Source organism: Carassius auratus, chromosome 50, assembly GCF_003368295.1.
Source record: "Carassius auratus strain Wakin chromosome 50, ASM336829v1, whole genome shotgun sequence".
In the NCBI taxonomy this organism is placed as follows: Eukaryota; Metazoa; Chordata; class Actinopteri; order Cypriniformes; family Cyprinidae; genus Carassius; species Carassius auratus.
The window spans coordinates 7876041-7898518 of record NC_039292.1 but is presented as its reverse complement, the minus strand read 5'-3'; the positions used below and the strand labels follow the sequence as shown (position 1 = coordinate 7898518).

The 22478-nt window shown below is 35.9% G+C and overlaps 1 protein-coding gene across 3 annotated transcripts in view; it reads right to left on the bottom strand.

The window, feature by feature from the left end:
* Window positions 1–22478, bottom strand: part of LOC113066841 (UPF0606 protein KIAA1549L-like) — a 41963-nt gene that overhangs the window by 14935 nt on the left and 4550 nt on the right. For all 3 annotated transcript variants that reach the window (XM_026238906.1, XM_026238908.1, XM_026238907.1), the window contains exons 2-10: window positions 11423–11773; window positions 9495–10088; window positions 7278–7393; window positions 4152–4374; window positions 3559–3692; window positions 3260–3428; window positions 2160–2219; window positions 1576–1727; window positions 946–1117 (exon numbers count right to left, since the gene is read on the bottom strand). In XM_026238906.1, coding sequence (XP_026094691.1) covers window positions 946–1117; window positions 1576–1727; window positions 2160–2219; window positions 3260–3428; window positions 3559–3692; window positions 4152–4374; window positions 7278–7393; window positions 9495–10088; window positions 11423–11773 — 1971 coding nt within the window. The remainder of the gene's footprint in view (window positions 1–945; window positions 1118–1575; window positions 1728–2159; window positions 2220–3259; window positions 3429–3558; window positions 3693–4151; window positions 4375–7277; window positions 7394–9494; window positions 10089–11422; window positions 11774–22478) is intronic.

The window sequence follows — 22478 nt, the reverse complement described above, 5'->3', positions numbered from 1 at the left end:
TATTTATACAAAACTGGGGGTTTGCACGTCTCCGAACTGGGCTCGACGAAAGCGCAGTAAACTTGTGTAAACTTTCTACACCCAAATCCCCATGTGCTTTCTCTATCACGGTGTGAGATAGCTATAGACCTTATTTGAAAAAGTAAGTCAACATTAGGAAAAATAAGTCAGCATTTGAAAAAATAAGTCAGCCGTAGTATCAGTCGCAGTTGATTTTATACTTTTGTTAGTTTGTCCTGTCTTTAGTTATGTCCCTACAATCAGTTTCACCAGAGACAAATTGCTGGACATTCGGCAGTGCACACCACCTGATATTTCACAGGTTTTAATGATTATTCAGACGTTTTGCTGGACACTGTAGTTAGGGGAGCAGCGGCGCTGGTCAGACGTTTCAGGACACGCAGACGGGGAAGAGAGCGGGCGCACTCGTGAAACTCAGACAGTGTGGATAACGAACGCTGATGCCTAGCATCCATCTGGTGAATCTCCGCTCTCTACCCAACAAAACGGATGAACTCCTGATTTCCCAGACAAATAAGGATTTTTCAATCTCTCTTTGAACTGTTGCCATCTAGTCAACGCTACAGAGCTCTGAGCGTCAGAACGACCAGACGCAGGAACAGTTTCTTCCCTCAGGCAATCCATCTCATGAACATTTAACAATAAACGTGGAGCACACACTATTTATACACTTATTTATCTAACACACATACTTAGCCTACATTTCAATTTGCACATAATACACCTGTACATACAACTGTCTATTGTTATATATCTATACATTCAATTATCAATTTGTATATTTTTATTCCTTATTTATTTGTTAGTTACATGTGAGTGTAGCAAAATCTGATGCTAAGGTCACAAACGCCTTTCTGTCAATTTTTTAAATGATGGTTTGAAAATAAACTGGGCTAGAGGATAGATAGTGAATTATATACTTACGCTCTGCTTGAACTTGGACGAAGTAGCCCAGAGTGAGAGCCATGGTCTGAGAGTCCACCATGTTGAGGGTCTTAGCTGCAGCAGTGCCAGTCATGGGAGAGCCATCTACTTGTGTGTAGTAAGTCATTTCAGCTGGGTTCTTAGGACCAGACAGTCTTCGGATGCTGACCATCTGTATGAGGAAAACACTCATGAGTTCATGTTTGATGTTTCCAATACAAACTTTAGAAATTCTAAACCCCATACTGAATGAGGCATGAGGGCAATTTTTATGTTTTAAATGGGACATGCTCTACACATTTTTTCACTTGAATTCCATGTAGAATTGTAGAAAACAGATGTCTATACGCAAATGACGTCTTTATGATTGGCTAACCTCTTTGCAATCAAAACGAGTAACATACTCCGCATCCACCGTTTTAATGAATAAATAAGCTTTTATCACAGTATGTTGCAAACCATGTACATATTTTGCCACTTGCTAATTAGTTGCATTGGGGGCGGGGCTCACTCTAGTCTAAAGCATTTGATTGGTCAAAAACCTGTGTAGTGCAGGATGAGTCATCAACATTTTTGGGCTGTTTCTCAGGACAAGAAAAACTACAGGCAAAGAAGAAATTGATGGCACACCTGGACAGTGTAATCACCTACAGTCGTAGCTCTCCTGAAGCGGAGGCCACGTCGACTGGCAACCAGAAAGAGCTCCGCCAGGCGCTGCTCCATTAGACTAGCAAAGCTCTGATAACTCCCCTCAAGAGAAGAGCTGTCAACGTCCTGAATTACTGGGGAGACAGAGAGAGATGAAGCAAGGTGACAAAGAGAACATACCTTTCTTACACTTGCAGTCAAAAAAAAAAAAATGCAATTACTATAGAATTAAACTTGGTAAAAGGATTTGTTCTCCTGACAGTAATAAATAGGGATGAACGGGGGAAAGAAAGGGGAGTCAGAGCTAGCTATAGCAACAGAGAGAACATTGGGTGCAAGAACTTAGAGCTAGAAATAGCTTTTTCACACTCAATATTCTAATCCAATGCGATCTCAAATCAGTTGATGGAGGAAGCTAAATAATGCATCAATAGCACTCCTTAGAGAAGAAGGCTTTCTGGGTTTAAAAGAAGTGGGGAGAAAACATTTGCTAGACTTAATCACATAACATGCTGGCAAATGGTTGTCTGAGTGCTGGTTAGCAGCTGAACTGTTGAGGTAATTACCTGTGATTACCCAGTAATCGCGAGTTGCTACTGAAGTGTTAAGGTTGTGGTACTCTAGAGCTGTGAAAATAGAGAGAAAGACAGACAGATGTTTACTAGATGACCATTCTGGGAAAAACAAAACAAAACTGAATTTTGTCATCATTTACTCATGTACTGGTGAGGATAAAAGATATTTTTTTTTTGTTATCCTATCAGTCTAATACATAAAATAAGCTGATCAATTATTGTCAAATGATTGTAGGACATTATTTTTTTTATTTGCCAACTTACAATAAAATGTTTACTGAGAGTAAGATATGAAAATAAGATGGAACATTTATTATAATTATGCATTTTAAAAATTTTACAAAATATATTTTCTTAGCCATTGCACATAGGCATTTTATTTCTACATTCTTTGCTATAGTTGTTAAAATTATATTTTACTTTAATTAAAAACACGTTTAATTGAATGAATATTGAATACATAATATTCAATAAATAAATAATTGCATTATATAATATTTTGTTTTCTTTCATATTATATTTTTACTAATTATATATAACATATGAATAATTGATGATTGTTACAAAAAAACTGAATATTTTACATAAATATAATATTAAATGTATAGATTTGTAATTAATTATTAATTATTATATATTATATCAGTAATTCATATTATTAATTTTAATTATTAATCATATTAATGTGAAAATACATGACATTTTATTGATATCTACATGATTTCATTTGAAGCAAATCTGGACTTTTAAGGTGAGATTATTATCACAATACTAATATCAAATAATAATAAAAACAGGAAAATAGCTGTTTAAAATGTAACATTTAGATAGAGTATAGCATATCACCCAGCAGAAAAAAAGTTTTTCATATCAACTTCCCATCAATAAAATATTTTGAGTCCTTGTAAAATGTCTTTAGGATCTTTAGGTCTCTAGGATCAACCAAACTGAGGATCTCTGCCTTAAGGAAAACAAACTCATGGATTCAAACAAATTCAAAATAAACATGAACTATCATTTCAATGTGCATAAACACAAGCTGTGCAGCAATTTAATGTAGCATTAAGCAGTAAACACAAGCTGAAACTTACGCTCAGCGATGATCAGAGGGGGGAAGAAGAGAAAGTAGCCCACCAGCTCGGCAGTGAGCTGGTTAAGGAGACCGCTGGACACAGTACCGTTTAAAGGAGTGCTACCGTTCCACACCACATACACCAGAGATACTGCCAACGAATTCCCCGTTTGATACGTGTTCAGAATCTGTCCGAAAAAACACAAACAAACTATAAATCCAAATCCAACAAACGAGTCCTCAGAGGAACGGCATTATCAGACCTCTGAAGATAAGCCATTTATCAAACTTAGTTTTCAAGTTCAATTGAAAAACTACCTCAACAGAAAGAGTCCCATAAGAATCCTCCACTTTCTCCTGCGCCTCAGCAAACACATTTTCCAACCGCTGCTCCATCATTTGGATGAACCCGCAAGACTTGATGTTATCTGTTGGTCCGACAAACCTGAGAACTATATATAGGAGAATAATCAACCGTTAAACTAAAACAGATTCCACATTCCAGCTACCAATCATTCTAGTTACCAAGATTCAACCATAAATGGTTGTGTGGGCTTAAAGTGATAGTTCACCCAAAAAAATGAACATTTGATGTTTATCTGCTTACCCCCAGGGCATCCAAGATGTAGGTGACTTTGTTACTTCAGTAGAACACAAGCTAAGATTTTTAACTCAAACCGTTGCAGTCTGTCAGTCATATAATGGAATATTTATATAGTTTTTTACAATGAACTGTCGGACATTGGTGAATAAATATAAAATTTTGATTTCTAGGTGAACTATCCCTTTAAGACTGGCTGAATATGTAATGTAGATAAGAGGTAAACAAAGGGGCTACAGCAAAAAAATGTATCAGACATATCATTTCCAGTCAGATTTTCCAATAAACTCCAGCTGGAAAAGAGTCTTACCCGTTTTGAGCTGCAGGTGGATGCCGAGGCTGGGCAGCCAGGGGGCCACAGGATTGGGGATGGCCAGCACCACAGGAACATACTCTCTGATGTCATTCAAGAGCTTGTCAAAACCATAGGAAGCTAATGTGTCCATCACAACAGAGGCCACCAACACGGACTTCCCTCTCAAGATGTAGTACCCCAGAGTCACATTCGAAGGCGTGCAGATATCTTTTTCCAACTAGAGAGAACTCAGATCATGTAAAATTACATGGATTTTTATAGTGTATATCTAACACAAATGATTTTTTCACCATTTTTATCTGCTCTTTGTCTTGTTGTTTTGAAAAGGTCTACACTACCATTCAAAAGTTTGGGGTCGGCAAGACTTTTTTTTTTTCTTTTTTAACACTTAGCTACTTTTTAATATTTAAATACATTTATTTGGCAATGTTGCATTAAATCAATCAAAAATTAAGACATTTATAATGTTGAGAAAGATTTCTATTACAAATCATTTATGTTATTTTATTCTTTCGATTTATCAAAGAATCCTTTAAAATGTATCACAGTTTCCATAAAAGTATTAAAGAACCAAATCAGTATATGAGAATGATTTCTGAAGGATCATGTGTCACTGAAGACTGAAGTAATGATGCTGAAAATTCAGCTTGGCTATCACAGGAATAAATCACATTTTAAAATATAATATAATTAAAAAAAGGATAAGCATAGGTAAGCATAAGAAACTTCTTTCAATAACATCTTATTATAGTCTTATATATAGTCTCATTTAATATCATAAAACAGCATATTAATCATTATTAAACCATAAATAAAAGGGTGACTATTTTTTTCCCCAGATTTAGTTTTAGTTATGGTAAGTCTTATATGAAAACCCATTATGAAAACTATTTTAAACTACAATAATCTAATCAAGTAATGAAATAATCATAATCAGCTCCAAATTTTATTTTGTGAGATTATAAAACACAATAAAAAAAATAGATAGATTTTTTTTGTTTACTATTATTATTATAATAATTAAGTTTTGACTAATATTATTTAATTGTGTGTTTTTAGGATACATAAAATTCTAGCTATGAAATTAGAGTTAGCATGACCATTTTACTCAAAAAATATAACTTCCTTAACAGAACATTAACACAATTATCAACTCAGACGTTTTTAATTTCTCCCATGATTCACACAAACTGCTTAATAAGTTAGAATAAAAATCTACTGTGTGCGTAAAAAATGTAAACAGTACAATTATTTTAACGGGTTTTTAGTTGTTCAAATATGCCGCAGTGAAATAATATGCTGTTTTTATTCATAGTGCTATATTCACACAAATGCTCTTACTGGCTTTGTTTAACGTTAAGCGCTTGAGGCAAATGCTAATACATATCCCACATGAATAAATTTCATTATATTGAGCCAAACTGACTGACCATCTCTCTCTCCAACACACACACACACACACACACACACACACACACACACACACACACACACACACACACACACACACAGACACTCTCTCTCTCTCTCTTTCTGTGTTTGTGTGTAGATAGTGATTGTGTCGTCTCTTGCTGATCACCTTCAGGGTCTGTAATCATAAGGAACTTCTGATCTGATAGACAGTTGAGTTGAGGAGGAGGGGGGAAAACATACAGTAAGCAAAACAGACGAATATAGAGACAGATCTTGAAGAGAACAGATTGAGTCATTCGGTACAGAGCTTAATAGACACAGACGGTTGCTCTTCAAATGCTAATAACAACCTTTTCCGTAGTCATTCGCAATTAAAGAGACAGTACACCCAAAAATGCAAGTTTGGTTATCATTTATTCATCCTCATGTCATTACAAACCCATAAGACTTGCATGACTTGCATTAAAGTTTGGAACGACATAAGAGTGACTAAATGATAAGAGAATGTCATCTTTTTTTTTTTTCAAATTATTCCTTTAAATACTCTAATTAGTCAGCTGCACTCTCCTCCGCATGCTTTCTCTGCTGTTACCATGATATTGATTCTTCATTTGCAGCATATGAGTTACCAGCACTGTGCTATTTTTGGACATTCCTTTCAGACGGACAGACGTGCAAATGCTCCTTAGACTTCAAATCAAGTGCTTCAAAGACGGCCCTTTCTCAGCACTTGCAAACAGGCAGATGTTCTACACAATCACACTCAATGAGCTGTATACTGAACAAACACAGGAAACACCTCCCACACACTGTCCTCTGCTAAACTACAATTCCCATGATGCAACAGAGGACACAGCCTCCCACACACTGTCCTCTGCTAGACTACAATTCCCATGATGCAACAGAGGACACAGCCTCCCACACACTGTCCTCTGCTAAACTACAATTCCCATAATGCAACAGAGGACTGTGCTCAAAGCACTGGGCTTATCTTGACACTGCTGGATTCGATTCTAAGTCATATTTAACTGTGTTTCCAATGACAACCAACTATTCCGATTAGTTCTTTTCATTATTTACTTAGCATTTCTCATTTCATGTTGTACTTGCAGTGGAAGAGAAAGAACTGGGTTTGGATAAGCTTATACCATTTTTATAATGGCTGCAGTTAAATTCTGCATTAAATATTGGATAACCTACCTAATTTGCCCTTAAAAAAGATTTATAATGTTATAAAAGATATCTATTTCAAATAAATGTTGTTCTTTTGAACTTTCTATTCATCAAATAATCCTTTAAAAAAATATATCAAAATATATTTATAAAATTAGGCAGCACAACTGTTTTTAACACTGATGATAATAAGAAGTATTTCTTGATCATTTGAATGATTTCTGAAGGATCATGTGACTCTGGAGTAATGGATGCACAAAATTCAGCTTTGCATCACAAAAATAAATTACATCTTAAATATATTCAAACAGAAAATAGTTATTTTAAATTGTAATAACATTTCACACAGTTTTTACTCTATTTCTAATCAAATAAATGCAGCCTTGGTGGCCATTAGAGTCTGCTTTCAAAAACATAAAAAAATCTTACAAACCCCAAACCTTTGAACTTTTATAGCAGGCGTTTTCTTTCTTATTAACGTTCAAGGATACTGTGTAGTGGCTTGCGGCTCTAAACACATACAAAACCACCAACCTGAACACGGACGTTGGTGTCATTGAATGCCCTCTGCAGTGTCTGCGTGAAACCTTTAGACAGGTTCTGTCTCATTCCAGCTTCTAGGCGATTTCGTCGCATCTGGATGGACAACACTGGGGGAAAAATTGATACGACACATATGAAAAGCATGATTTTCTAAGAATCTCAGTGCATATGCTGTCACTGTAGAATGTAGGAGAGGAGGAGTAAAATTACTGCATAATGTAATATTATTTGCATAATAAAGCCTTCCACAATATTAAGTAGATATGTGGATTTGTACATTGGTTTTGCAATTTGTCTCTGTTGTAATGAGCTGAGCAAAATTTAAATGTCAAAATGGCTTTGTTATTTAATTTGAATGCATGTTTGAATGATTATCCATCATTCCTTACCTGTTGATTTTTTTTTTTAATACAATTAAAATCGAATTAAAAAGACTGAAATATTTCAGGCTAAGTGTGCTTACATGTACAAAACACTGAGAAATGTATATATATATATTTTTTTATTAATTTTTATACTTATTTTATAATATTTATATTATAATGTTATTTATGCCATGCCATGCCATGCCATAGCCAAACATATTTTCATCACAAGAACTGATGACTATTTTTAAGTATAACCACTATACAAGAGATTTTTTATTTTAAATCTAAATTGTTTTTGTTTTTCCGATAAGACCTTTTAATTAACATCTAATAAAAAGCTTTCAGAATTTTTTTTTTTTTTTTGATAAAAAAACTTTATCTTTTTTCCCCACCAATACTAAAAAAAATAAATAAATGCAACAAACCCCAAAAGCATTTGCATTCGAAACTGTAAAAATAGGTGTCCTGGTTGGTTTTGTTTAGAATGCAACAAAAGTTTCCCCACAAACACTGTTTAGGTCTAGGTGTGACGTCATGTTTACGGTCTATACCAGTGGTTTTCAACCTGTGGTGGGCCGCCAATTATTTTCTGTTCATTTCCAGTCCATTCTAGGGCTGTGCGATTAAAAGAAAACGTCCTAAAATCACGATTTGAGCGTGCGCGATTTCTAAATCGCTTTATACCACAATTTTCCGCGGCCCTGACCTCCCGTATCCGATCCATCAGATTGCATTGCGCCTAGCGCGAGAACAGAGACTGGGCATATGCCTAACTCCAGGTTCACACACTGTCTGTGATGCGCCTTTTTTCTGAGCCAATGTTGACGGATCAGAGCGTTCTCACTGCGGTAAAAGGCTAGAAATAAAAACGTGCGATAATTCATGTCTAACACATGAGCATAGAGTGAATTTGTTAGTGAACAGGATGCAGTTTAAGTGAGAGGAGACACGTTTTAAGTGTGCACACTCTCTCCTCGCAAAGCAGCGTGTATCTGAGCAAGCACAACCGGTTTTGTGACAGAGCAAAGAAATCTGCTGCGAACAGATAGATTCGCACTCGTGCATTATTTTAATGTGCTTTCGCGTTATATTTATGCGCTCTCACTGCTGAACGCATACACATACTGTATACACACTGCAAACACCTGAGGCACCGCTACAATTAATGAGCTCTATGAACAATGCATGGCAAAAAAGAAAAAAAAGTCCCTGTATACAGGATTTTTTTTTTTTTTTTGCCACAAGTCTATACATTTTTTTACATCTTCACTATAGTGATCATTTTGACTTATGTCTGTTCTAGAGATGACTTTTTGATAAAGCTCTGATTGGTTTTCTTTTGGAAATATGTTTCAAATTAATCCTGAATGCATTTATGACTGTAAAAGCATATCGATGTGTGTCACAATTGCAAAATTGATTAAAAAAAAAATCGCGATAGTTTTTTTTTTTTGTTTGTTTGTCCATATCGCACAGCCCTAGTTTATTCAATAAATACAGTTTAAAATTTAGCTTCGGAGTACTAAGTTATTAACCCAACAAGAGCGGGGTCAGTTAATTTTTTTGAAGTGGGCCGTGCAAACATATGTGTTTGGTTGTGTGGGCCGCGAGTTGAAAAAGGTTGGGAACCACTGGTCTATACTATCAATTAAACATTATCTCAATGCAGGCTCTACAATTCAGCTTAATAATCCACTAAATTTGCTGTAATGGAATGTAAATAACATTGATTTACACTGATTTGTGGCGTATTTGTGCCATTACTAAATTTGCCTAATTTCTTTAGTAAATTATCACTAAAAACAAGGCAGAGGCACTCATACAGTAAACGAGAGCTCACCTGTTTTCACCCATAATCTTTCGGTCACGTTACAGGTCAAAGGTAAACTGTCAGTAGGAGCGGTGCTAGGTTCAGTCGTGGTACTTTCAGAGGTAAATACAACAGTGGTTTGAAGAGGGGTTGTCGTTGTTGTGGTTGCTAAAGTGGTTGTGGGTGTTTTTGTGGTTGTTGGTGCTACTTTTGTGGTTGTAGTGGTGGTGGTGGTAGTGGTGGTTGTCGTCGGTGGTTCCGTCTCCGTTGTTGTGGTCTGGGTGGCTGTAGTGGTCGGTATGGTGGTTGTGACCTCTTTCGCCACGACGATGGCAGTGGGCGGAGTCACAGTCATTGATGTCACAGTTAAGGGCGTGACAGCCATGGTGGTCACCGTGGTAAGATGGAGATTGTCGCTGGTCACAGTGTGGGAGCTGCTGCTTGCTGAAGCGCCGGATGAAGCGTTTTCAGCCCTTTCTGGAAAAGTGCCGTTTAAAGCGGAAAAGGAGACTGAAGTTGTCACATTGTCAGTGAGTGTAGCATCTGTCTCTGCCACAGTCATGAAAGAGGATCCCGGGGCGGTGGGAAGATCAGGGTTTCGGGGGAATTCACTAAGAGTCTCGTCTGAAAGCAGAGAACGTTTGAGTGAGCCACCTCAGGAGCAGGAAGTGAGATCGAGGACACACATGATCACTCGCTGATGGTGAAGAATGACACATTGGACATGTGGGAGAGGACAGATGCAGCTCTGGGGGGTTATGCAGAAGCGGGACTTGTTGAAGTGTGTAATTTTTGCGCCATGTCAAACCGAATAGAACCGAAGATAATGATTTAATCTTCCATTGATCAGACAAACAGTATCAGTGAGAGTCAATGTTGTGAGGTTGGGCTTAAATGCCATGCGCAAAAATTACATACAGTACTTCAGCTTTAGCATCAACATGAAATCAAAGTTGGCCAAATCAGGATTATAAAAAAAAAAGTTTTGTTATTTTTTTATTTGAGCTAATTACCAAGGTAGCATTTCTGATTTAGTTTAATTTAGTGTAAATTAATGTACTTAACTAAAACTGCAATAATAATAATTATAATAATACATTTATTTAAAAGCAAAATTCTAAATGAAAACAGAAAAAAATCTAATAAAACCTGATTCAAAATATTAATAAAAACTATTATAATATCTCAATGATACTAAAATAAAACCACTGCTCAAAAAGGGTCAGTAAGTGTTGGTAATGCTCACTATAGCTGCATTTATTTGATCAAAAATACCAGTAAAAATTTGTGAAATATCATTACAATTTAAAATAACTTTTTTCTATTTTAATATATTTAAAATATGAATTTATTCCTGTGACGCAAAGCTGATTTTTCAGCAGCCATTACCTCAGTCTTTAGTGTCACAAGATCCTTCAGAAATCATTCTAATATGCTGATTTGCTACTCAAGAGACATTTTTTATTATTATCAATGTTGAAAACAGCTGTGCTGCTGCATATGTTTGAAGAAACTGTGATATATTTATGTTCAGGATTCTTTAATGAACAGAAAGTTCAAAAGAGCAGTGTTTATTTGAAATAGAAATATTTTGTAACATTAAAAATAGCTTTACTGTTACTTTTGAACACTTTAATTATCCTTTATGGAAAAAAAAAACGATAATATAAGTCTAATATTTCACAATACAATCTAATTAAGTCCGAAATATTTTCACTTTTCATTAAGAAATGCGTCACATTGCGCAAGGAAAATGGAATGTGAATGCAATTTCATGTTGACTTTAAACAGATCATTGTAAAAAGAAAAAAATTATGATTACGATAACAACAAACACAATGACCTTGAAAATAATGATGACTGTGTTGATGAACAAATGGGGAAGAAACCCCTTTAAACACACCACTTCTTGATTTGTGTACTTAGCATTGATTCAATAGCTCGCAATCTAGTGGTACCTGAGCTAGTGGTCAAGACACTGTTGATTTTATGTGCCGGGGATGGTGGATTTGGCACTCTGATGGCCTGCTCCCCAGGGGACTTTTGATTGGTGCGATTGTCACTGTTGCCGGGTGGGGAGGGCAGAGAATGCACCAGCTCCTGAGGCTGTGTCTCTGCAACCTGCAGGGTCTGCACTGAGGCGAACACAGGCTGCTCCCTTGTGCTTTCTGCCCTCGCCGGTGGAGAATGGTACTGCGAAGAGAAGTCTGCGTCCTCCAGCAGCGATAAAGAGACTGTGATGTTTGGGCCGCCGGTTGGATCCTGGGAAGGACTGAGGGGTTGTCCTGATGCCTCGAGTCTTGCTTCATCTGTAATAAAAAAAAAAATATGTTAAGTGTATGATTTCATTTGTCGAGTCAAGATTTTAAATACTTGAAGGCATTAGAGGCAGCTGCATTAAGCTTGCAAACCTAATGACACGCACTGTTATTTAATCAGCATTAATGATAATGCATTGTATTAAATTGCTCTCAAGGTATTTGAAAAAATTACAGGGAAACAAGCCTAGCAGGTGACAGATATTTTAAGTGACCGATTATGGAACACTATTTTTGCACAGAACCCTCGATTCGCAATTAATTTCAATACAGTTTGTCGCTAACATCTTACAAAGTTAACACCGCAACACTTTTATAGTAAGAATGAAATAATTATCTTAATCAGCACAATTGACTTTTTCTTTTTTTTTACAGTGAAAATATCTTACATGATACACTTAAGTGAAAACCGATAAAATTGAGTGAGACCTTTAAACCTGTTAACTAACATAAATCTCACTAAATTTTGTTATAGTATAGTATTTGACAATGGGTTAAGAAAAACATCTTAAACTTAATTCAAGATTATCTAAAAACAAGTATTATTATTATATTTATAAAAGATCAATGCATCTTATTTTAAAACATGTATGGCAATCAACATTTCTCTCTTCTGGCAGCCATCTAGGATGGATTTATCTCTTATTTAATAAAGCTGTTTTTTTAAACAAATACATTTATGTTCCTTACTTGTTTTTTTTTTTGTTTTTTTCTAAAGATTTTTATAAACGAGATAAATATGTTCAGTATTGGTAATTATAAAACAATAATTGTAATTGTAAATGTAAAACAAAGTTTAGAAAAGATTTATGCTTACAAGAAACTTTCTTGAATTTGAAATATCTCTGGAAATAATTTGAAAAGTGTTAATTCAGAAAATGTATTTTGTATTACATTTTTTGACTGTAAAAGACAAAAATGCTAATTAAGAATAATAATAATAATTTAAGTGGGGTGCACATTTAGTTAGTTAAGTTTAAGTCCCTCTAAAATAACTACATAACTCTCTAAGGCAGCTTTGGAATATTAAGCTTGCTTAACATTTCAGAAAAGAAAATCACAGCAGTCCTTCTCTTGATTGCCATCCATGACTGTTGGCAAGTAAATCTGAGATGATTAATAACATGATTAATAAACCTTTACAGCTCTTTACTTTATTTTTATCTTGGGGAACATAACGTGGATGGAGTCATACAATATAGTGACTTGTGGACATTAATCATAAATCCTTTAGCCAGAGGACCGCATTAAAAATGTGCAGGGCTTCTAGGGAGCTGCGAGCTCTCTCTGTCCCTTTCTCTTTCTCACTCTCTTACTGTGCTCCTAGTGAGCAGCATAAAGCTTCAGTCCTTTCCTAATGGGTTGATTAAACCACCTAAACACATCTTATGACATTACTCACAAACGACATAAACACAATATTGCAACTTACATCTGTAAATGTAAACGAAGTACTTTTCTGATGATAGACAGACAGACAGATTCGTGTAAAACTATCTGGATGGATGGATAGTGTAGAATTACCTGGATGGATGGATACTGTAGAATTATATGGACATACGGATGTACAGATAGTGTAGAATTATTTGGATGGATGGATAGTGTAGAATTGCCTAGATGGATTATGGATATTGTAGAATTATCTGAACAGACGGATGGATAGATAGAATTATCTGGATGGATGAATAGTGTAGAATTGCCTAGATGGATTATGGATATTGTAGGATTATCTGGACAGACGGATGGATAGATAGAATTATCTGGATGGATGAATAGTGTAGAATTGCCTAGATGGATTATGGATATTGTAGAATTATCTGGACAGACGGATGGATAGAATTATCTGGATAGATGAATAGTGTAGAATTGCCTAGATGGATTATGGATATTGTAGAATTATCTGGACGGACGGATGGATAGATAGAATTATCTGGATAGATGAATAGTGTAGAATTGCCTAGATGGATTATGGATATTGTAGAATTATCTGGACAGACGGATGGATAGATAGAATTATCTGGATGGATGAATAGTGTAGAATTTCCTAGATGGATTATGGATATTGTAGAATTATCTGAACAGACGGATGGATAGATAGAATTATCTGGATGGATGAATAGTGTAGAATTGCCTAGATGGATTATGGATATTGTAGAATTATCTGAACAGACGGATGGATAGATAGAATTATCTGGATGGATGAATAGTGTAGAATTGCCTAGATGGATTATGGATATTGAAGAATTATCTGGTCAGAAGGCTTAATTAATATTGTAGAATTATCTGGATGGGTGGAGGGATAGTGTAGAATTACCTGGATGGAGGGATACTGTAGAATTATCTGGACAGACAGATGGATTGTGTAGAATAATCTGCATGGATAGATGGATGATGTAGAATTGCCTACATGGATTATTATGGATATTGCAGAATTATCTGGACAGACAGATATTGAAGGGAGGGATGGATGGATAGTGTATCTGGAGGGATGGATGGATAGTGTAGAATTACTTGGATGGATGGATGGATATTATAGAATTATCTGGACAGAGGGATAGATTGATATTGTAGAATTATCTGGAGGGATAGTGCATAATTATCTGGAGGGATGAAGAGATGGATTGATGAAGAGATAGTGTAGAATTTCACTGGAGGTATGGATAGTGTAGAATTATCTGCAGGGATAGATAAATAGATAGAAAACAAGACATTCTAATTAAAAGTTTTCTGCATAATGCGTTTGTGTTTGTGTGTGTGTGAAGATTCTGTAAGCGGTCACGTTGAATTCCTATTCTCCAGCAGATAGCCACCTGCTCTGACAGTTAGAACATATGGGATGGTCCTGATCCACAGGCAGCTACAGAGAAGATGAGATGTCGTGTGAAAGGGGCGCTGGCTGTATTTCCAACCCATCGGCCTAATGACTGCACTTCCTGTGAATGGGATAGCAATGAACTCTGAAAGCTCTAGACACTTAAGTATGCTTGTTGCCGGCCTGAGAAGATTTGCGTATCCTGTAATGGGTCATGTGACTTTTGTCAGTGAGATGAGCCAATCAAACTACTGCCAGGCAGAACGGAGTGAGTTGATTGGAAGAAAGGACAAAAAATGCCACAATGGCTTTATCCATCACAGATTCAAAGAGCATAGCCTGGTCTCAAACGGGTCCAACTGCCACAGCATATTGTTTTATAAATGGGAGCTTTCTAATCAATGACGTCAAGTATTAAAAATGAAGGACATGTTTTCTATTCTGGAACCGAGCTGTTGTCCATCTTTGAAGTAACTGGAGATCAGTGGGTTAGAAAGACATGGACCTTCTCCATTATGAGGACAGGTGGTGAAGGGGGCTGATGGGTAACAGGCCAAAGCCATTGAAGCCCATGAGGGAGAATACGGGGAACTGAAGCATGGAGTCACACCATTTCAGCAGGACAGATCCGTGTCCATAGTCTATTCATAGATCCCATCTGCTTTTGTTGCATCTTGTTTTGGCATCACAAAGGAAAAAGGCATTGCATCTGTTTATCATAAAGTAAATACTTCAATATTTAAAGGGATATGTTATTCCAAACCCAAGTGAATACAATAGATCTTAATATTTTTAATAACCTAGCCATTTGTTTTCCAACACAACGAAAAGAATGAGGACTGAGGCCACTAAACTCACAAATGACAAAAAAGAAACATAAAATATCATAAAAGCGAGCATACTGTATGTCTCTGTAATACTCCAGGTCTTCTAAAGCCAAAAGGAGTAATGTCTAATTTGTGAATTAATGTTCTTTTGAGGCAGATATATTCAGTGAACCTGTTGATCCAATTCACAAGACTGATACGATTGATTCATTAACAAATTAAACTGATCTGTCTCTTGAGGTCTGTTCATAGCATCAGAAGACTTGGAATATGACACATGAAACACATTGACTATATTTATAATGTTTTTATGATACTTTTGTCGCCTTTTTAAGCCTGAACTCTCCAGTTCCCGATCACTGTTTTTGCATGAATACAACAAAAGTATGTTATTCAAAACTTCTCATTTTATGTTCCACAAAATAATGACATGCATACAGGTGTAGAACAACATGAGAGTGAGTAAATGATGACAGAATTTACACATTTTTGGAGCAACTATCCCATTTACAAGAGGTGCGCCATAAATCTCTACATTTTCTTGATAGTACTAACTTGCAAAGAGGGTTTTGTTATTTTAAAAATCACATTTCTGCAAACATTTTCATTATAAAATTTTACAGCAAAGCCGATTAGGGCGTCTACGTGCAATGAAGCAAATTAAATGCTTTGACATAGAATGGGATGCCATCCAAACAGACACCCACTCTCAGGAGAGAAAGCACTTAGAGCAGTGCATATCAACATTATTACAAGTCTCAGCTGAGGGAAATATTTCAGCATTACTATCATGATGTACAGTTCACATATATCACGGCAAAAAAAAAAAAAAAAAAAACTAGATAACTGATTTATTATACATTGCACTGTACCCTGTTGTGACCTCAAAACACTGATACATCAATGGCATTCCAAGGTAAGTCCAAGAATACCACGGTACAAACACTGGTACAATTATGGTACTATTTTAGCGGAGATGAAAGTCGGTTCTCATTTTGTAGAAATTTAGCACCATGTTTATTAATCATGATGTTCAATTATGCTACTCAGTAATGGTAAATTAGTTACGTACAGCGCACAGCACATACTGTACCTTAAAATCTGGCTAACCACAAAGAGCTGCCATCAAGAAAAAATAAAAAATAAAAAAAAGAGAAACAATTGACTCCAATTTCAACAAACTGATCTAAGCAGGGTAGAGCTAGATAAGGCCAGACTAAATTTAGACAACACAGCACATTTGCTTTGGGTATTCTTGTTTAAATTCAGATTCTATTCTTAGAAGTTCTTTTTCAGACACCTAACAGCGTTCAAACGGGTTTGAGGTTGATTAACAACGACAAAATTTCATTTTCATTTGAACTATCCCTTTAAACCATAAAATCCCAGTTCTAGCGTCCTTTTTTCTTAGGGCAAATAAAAAAGGATGCATCATAATATATGAACAGCCGGTGCAAAAACAAAACCTTAGGGCCTTCCATAAACTAAGCAACAACCCACATCCTTCAGTGTATTTTAAAATGCTGCGAGCAAGGAAATTAGGGGCATGGTGGACACGCACATCCCACACACACCAACATCATCACTGTTTTGAGATGAGGCATGGGATAAATCTGAGAGACAGGGAACAGTGTGCTCTTGGCGGGAACTGAGGTAGCAGCAGTGGCAAGCAGATTTGAGATTTGAGCTGTATTAAAGTTTATCCTTCTGCTGATGGCTATATGTGTTTTTAGATGTTGATATACGGTGACACACCTGAGAACACAGGGATGGGTAAGTGCTGCAGAACACAGCCCATCTTTGAATAATTCAAGTGCTGGCTAGGATCTGGTCCTGCATCTTAAAACAACATGACATGGCCGAACTGTGCATCATTGTCCGTGTTTAACATCACTAACTAACACTGATTAAGAACCTGTGTTTTGTGTAATATTAATTTTAACTCCTGATTTTCCATTTATAAGTATAGTTAAACCAAAATAATAAACAAACTTCAATTAGGATTTTGTATATAAAAAAAATAATAAACATTATTTACATGCACATTTCACCTCAAAATCACAGTAAAAATAACTGAAATACAATTTTTTTTTACATTTAAATCAGCATAAATGAAACAACAGAGCACTGCATTCCTCATCACAGTAAAGAAAATAAGATTTTTGCATCACAGTAATGAGAATGTAAATTGGGAAATCAAATGTGCTTCAAATAATGTAAGACTGCCCCGTTTATATCCCAATCCTGAAAAGTGAGCCATTGGGCTGCTGTAATCATAAAAGCTGTGGCTCAGTTTAGCTGAAAGGATGATGACATGTATTATTGACGAAGATACAAACACAGATCTGATTAAAATAACAGCCTGTACCCTTCCAGCCTTTCTAACTGATGAGGCAAACACCATCGCACATCTGTGTAAGCATCACTGAGCAGGGCCTGATTGGACAAAGGGGGTCATGTGACTTCCTTGCAGGGCTCTGGGTAGGTCATATAGCCCCAGTCAAATATGGTGGGGGGGGGGGGGGGTTGTGGTGGTGCAACTGACTTACACTAATCACTCTCCACCGGAGGGTTAAATAATGGAAAGTGCAAGAACAACATAAACCAAAACATTACACATGCAATGACTGATTTATTTTGAGTCGAGATGAAATAAGCAATCAGATGCCGAGCACTCGACATGCCAAAACAGCAAAAGTGAAATACTGCAAGCCCTCACGCTACTTTCCCATCAATCCTTGTAACCGCATGTGTCTCTTCAGCCTGAACTGATGCGTTATCATGTTTGTTTTACTTTTCCCAGCCTTTCACATAACTGTCAGACCTGGTTAGTTTCAGCTCTGGAATTGAATGGAAATTATATCAATTTTTACACAGAGTGGAAAAGATTCCATATTCCGTTCTGGAATGTGCTGGGTTATTCTGGAGCTCGTGCGGGACACCTTTGGCGCACTCGACTCGAGTGTCTAAAGAGCAATGCAGGTTGTTGCAAACCCCATTAAAACTGAATGAGTGTCTCGCTCTCGCAGGGGGACTTTGCTAAGAACAAATAGCGGCTGCTGCTAGCATCATTTTGCGCGTGCTTTGTTATTTTAGTGTGTAAAAAAACAAAACAACAACAACAACTTGCAAATCACTGCAAAAGAACTACAGCTGCTACTATAAGAATGTGGATTTATTTATAAAAAATAAAAACTGCTATAATCTTCATGTAACAACTCAAGTTTATATAAAACACAAGAAAAGACAAAAAAGACATTTATAGAATGTGTTTATACTGAAAAGAAAGGCTTAATTTTAACACTCACGTCATAGCATTATTTCAACTAGTTAAACTGGATTGTGGGTAGTTAGTGAATATAAATGCAGGTTTTGGTGCTGTAATGCAGCACTGAAAAGTAACACAGCTGGTAAGTGAATTGGTCCTCAGTCTCTTTCCCAGTTTTACAGACCATCTCTTATATTCAAACCAATCTGACCCCCAGGGAACAGAGCAGAGATTCCTTGAAATTTGCATTCTGCACACAAAATAAACTGAATATTATGGGCTTTACCATAGTAAACATGACATGGCCAGATAACATTAGGGCAAAAATACATAATCCCATTACTTTTACATGGCATCATTTTCCCCAAGAGATTTTTATTAGGGTAAAGCTGATGAAGTTGGAGGTTCGACAAGGACAGAGCTGATTATGCGAAAAGCTCCTTTTTCTCATCTAATGAGCACTGTCATGTGTGAAATTCCAGGTGTGAACATGAAGCGCGGTACTTTTATTTCAAGATTCGAAGGCAACCGTTTTATATATCTGAGGGTAGGAACGAAATCGAATGTGGCGATTCTATCAACAAGAACAAAGACGGCCGTCTGATTTAATTATGCAAGCGATTCCACTAGCATAAAGAGAATTATGTGAATGCACGTGCCTAATTAGCTTGGATATTTGCTCCGTTTTGACTAGATTTCAAACACCTCTGGAGTCAAACGAGGCCACAGATTTGAGTTCCGTGTAAATTAACAGCGGTCGGCGGTTGAGAAAAACGAGGACGCAGCTTTTGATCAGGCAGATCAAACGACAGACAGACATCAGACACACTGAGACATGAACAGCTGAGCCTGTCTGGAGCTTTGATGTACTTAAAAGCTACAAAATAATAATTAAATTACTAACATGCTATACAAAAAGCACCATAAAACAAGAGATGTTTTGATTTATGCATCTATTGACCCTGTAATGCCTCTTTTCCTTGCCCACAAACTAGATTAGTCCCTCCTCACCATAAACCTTGTTTCATAAGCCTGAGGAGATTTTCAGGTGTGAGCTGGCACACAATTTCATTACGGGTTCTCCGAATTGGGTATTAATCTGGCAGGGGTTAGCATAGCATCAATCCCTTGATCTAACCGAAATAGATAAGAGTGAGGGAGTACAAAAAGAGCAAAACGATAACTCTTTGGTTTATGGCATGGATAACGGACATCATAATCTGTTCATTCATTAACAAAACCGATTAAATGAAACATATTTGTTTGTCATCGCTACTGGCAAAGGAACACTTTTAGGGAGATGGTTGGCATCAGATGGCTGGATCTAAGTATTAGCTTGATGCACGTGACCTGAAAATGAGTGGCTTGTGTTATAGCAGATGTCCTCATAGGCAAGTGACAAACAAGAGAGCTGTTATAAAGCAATATATGACCAAGAAGCTGTATAATTAACCCTTTAACTGTCACCCCATCCCCTATACGAGACGCCTACGGTTACTTCTCTATATTACAATCAAATCTAATCTAATCTTGACAAACTTTGTATCGCTGGAAAGGTAAAAGTAATAGATGAATTTATGACAATAGTGCACCCTCAAAAATCCAAATTATAACAGGAGATTAGACCTGTGTTAAAAAAAAATGACTTCTTTGTTGCCTTTTTCTCTATCACATTTTAGAAATCATCAGAAGTTATATATCGACCGAAAACTAAATTACAATTTCAAAATTCATCCTTTAAAACCCATTTTAAAATCAAACATTGCATTACTTTAAGCAAGTGTTACATGCAAAAAAATACTATTATCGGCCAATAATCAATATCACAACAGCATTTTAAGTCAAGTAAACATTAAAAATAAGCTACGATTACAAAATAGTCAAAATAGTCAGAACATAAAAAAAATTGTGAGAAGAAAGTCACAGCAATATTAGAACAAAGTATTATATGAGACTAAACTTGTAATAGTTTGAGAATTAAGTCAAAATTACAAGTCATAGAAATATGAAAAGAATAAAATTGTAACAAAACAAGGTCACAGAGTCTAAATGTTTTGAGAATAAAGTAATATTTTGAGACTTCTGACTCCATTCTTAAAATACTTCAATCTCACAATGATGATTTAATTTTTGTAATCATATTTTTTTTTTTTTTTTAAGTGTCACTTAAATGCTGTGTACAATATGGAACCCTTATATCATCCATCCCGACAGAAATCAATTATGGCATGCAATAAATGTCATCAGATTGAATGCTGCAAGTTTAAATCTGACTCCCAACAATACCAAATATCACAATAACATATTGTACATTTATATTACACTGTTACATGCCACTAACTCCAGAAATCATAAAGCAAATGCAGATCATAAAGCTATGGAATAAATGCTGACAGACCCCATTTTTCATACCTTGGTAAAGTCTTAATAAAGTATGCTAGACTTTCTATGGTCGTCTAGGCCTACACTTCAAAAGCCTACACTAGGCCTACTTACAAAAGAGTTAGCACAACCACATTATCAAGTGATCTGGATATTCCTTATTCCATATTAAGAAAAATTATCCAATAAACTGCCAAGGAAAACAATCTCTAACCATTTTTGCTCCAAACATCCAGAATCCACAAGCCAAATGTGTCGGGTAACCTGATAGAAGTCATTCATCTCTGAAGACGTGCTGTTTGCTAACAGCTTGTCAAAGCTCTGTACTGATCATCCATCATCCCATCATCGCTGTTGTCTTAACCCTCTGGGGTTCTTCATTTATGAGTCACACTCAGGACCTTCGGGTCAAAAATGACCCAGAGGCCGGGATTCAGGTATACTTTTTTTCAGTAAAATCAATCAAATGTATTTTTGTTCAATAATATTTTTTCTTTCTTTTTTTGTGTTTTGAGAGAATTTTATGATAATAATAATGAATAATGAATTTTTATGCAATAATTATGATCCATTTTTTCCCATTGAATATAATAGAAAATTTATATATATATGTATTTTTATTTTTATTTTTATTAATGCTGTATTTTATTTTAAAGTACAGCCAAGGCCTATAGAAAACAATTTTTGAAATTAGATTGGTGCCATCTGGTGGACAAATTAAGCATTTTTATCATGCAATAGCACATTTTTACCACTAGAGAGAATGTACAGCTCTCTGTAGAAAGGCTTGTGAATTCTAGTGATTTTTGCACATATTTGCCTATTTATTTCAGGTTGTGGATTTTAATATATAATCAAAGATTCTCAAAGACTATTTTTGTCAAGTTTTTTTTTTTTTTTTTTTGTTTGTTTGGTTGATTTAAATGGTAATTTCAAGTGCCAGTTTTACTTTATAATACAGTCAAACCTGAACATTGCACTAGAATGAGAACAAATGGAAAGCAGTATTGTCTTCTCTTCCGTGTCTGTTGTAAGACAGTTCAAAACAAAGCAGTTTGTGATATCCCGTTCGCGAACGAATCATTCGATGTAAACTAATCTTCTTGAACCAGTTCACCAAATCGAACTGAATCGTTTTAAACGGTTCGCGTCTCCAATACACATTAATCCACAAATGACTTAAGCTTTTAACTTTTTTAATGTGGCTGAGACTCCCTCTGAGTTCAAACAAACCAATATTCCGGAGTAATGCATGCACTCAAACAGTACACTGACTGAACTGCTGTGAAGATGAACACCGAGCCGAGCCAGATAATGACTCGTTCTCGATTAATTTAACATCTTACTCACAATAATATACTGGCATTAAACCATCTTCATATCAGTTTCTCAGCAAATATTGATATG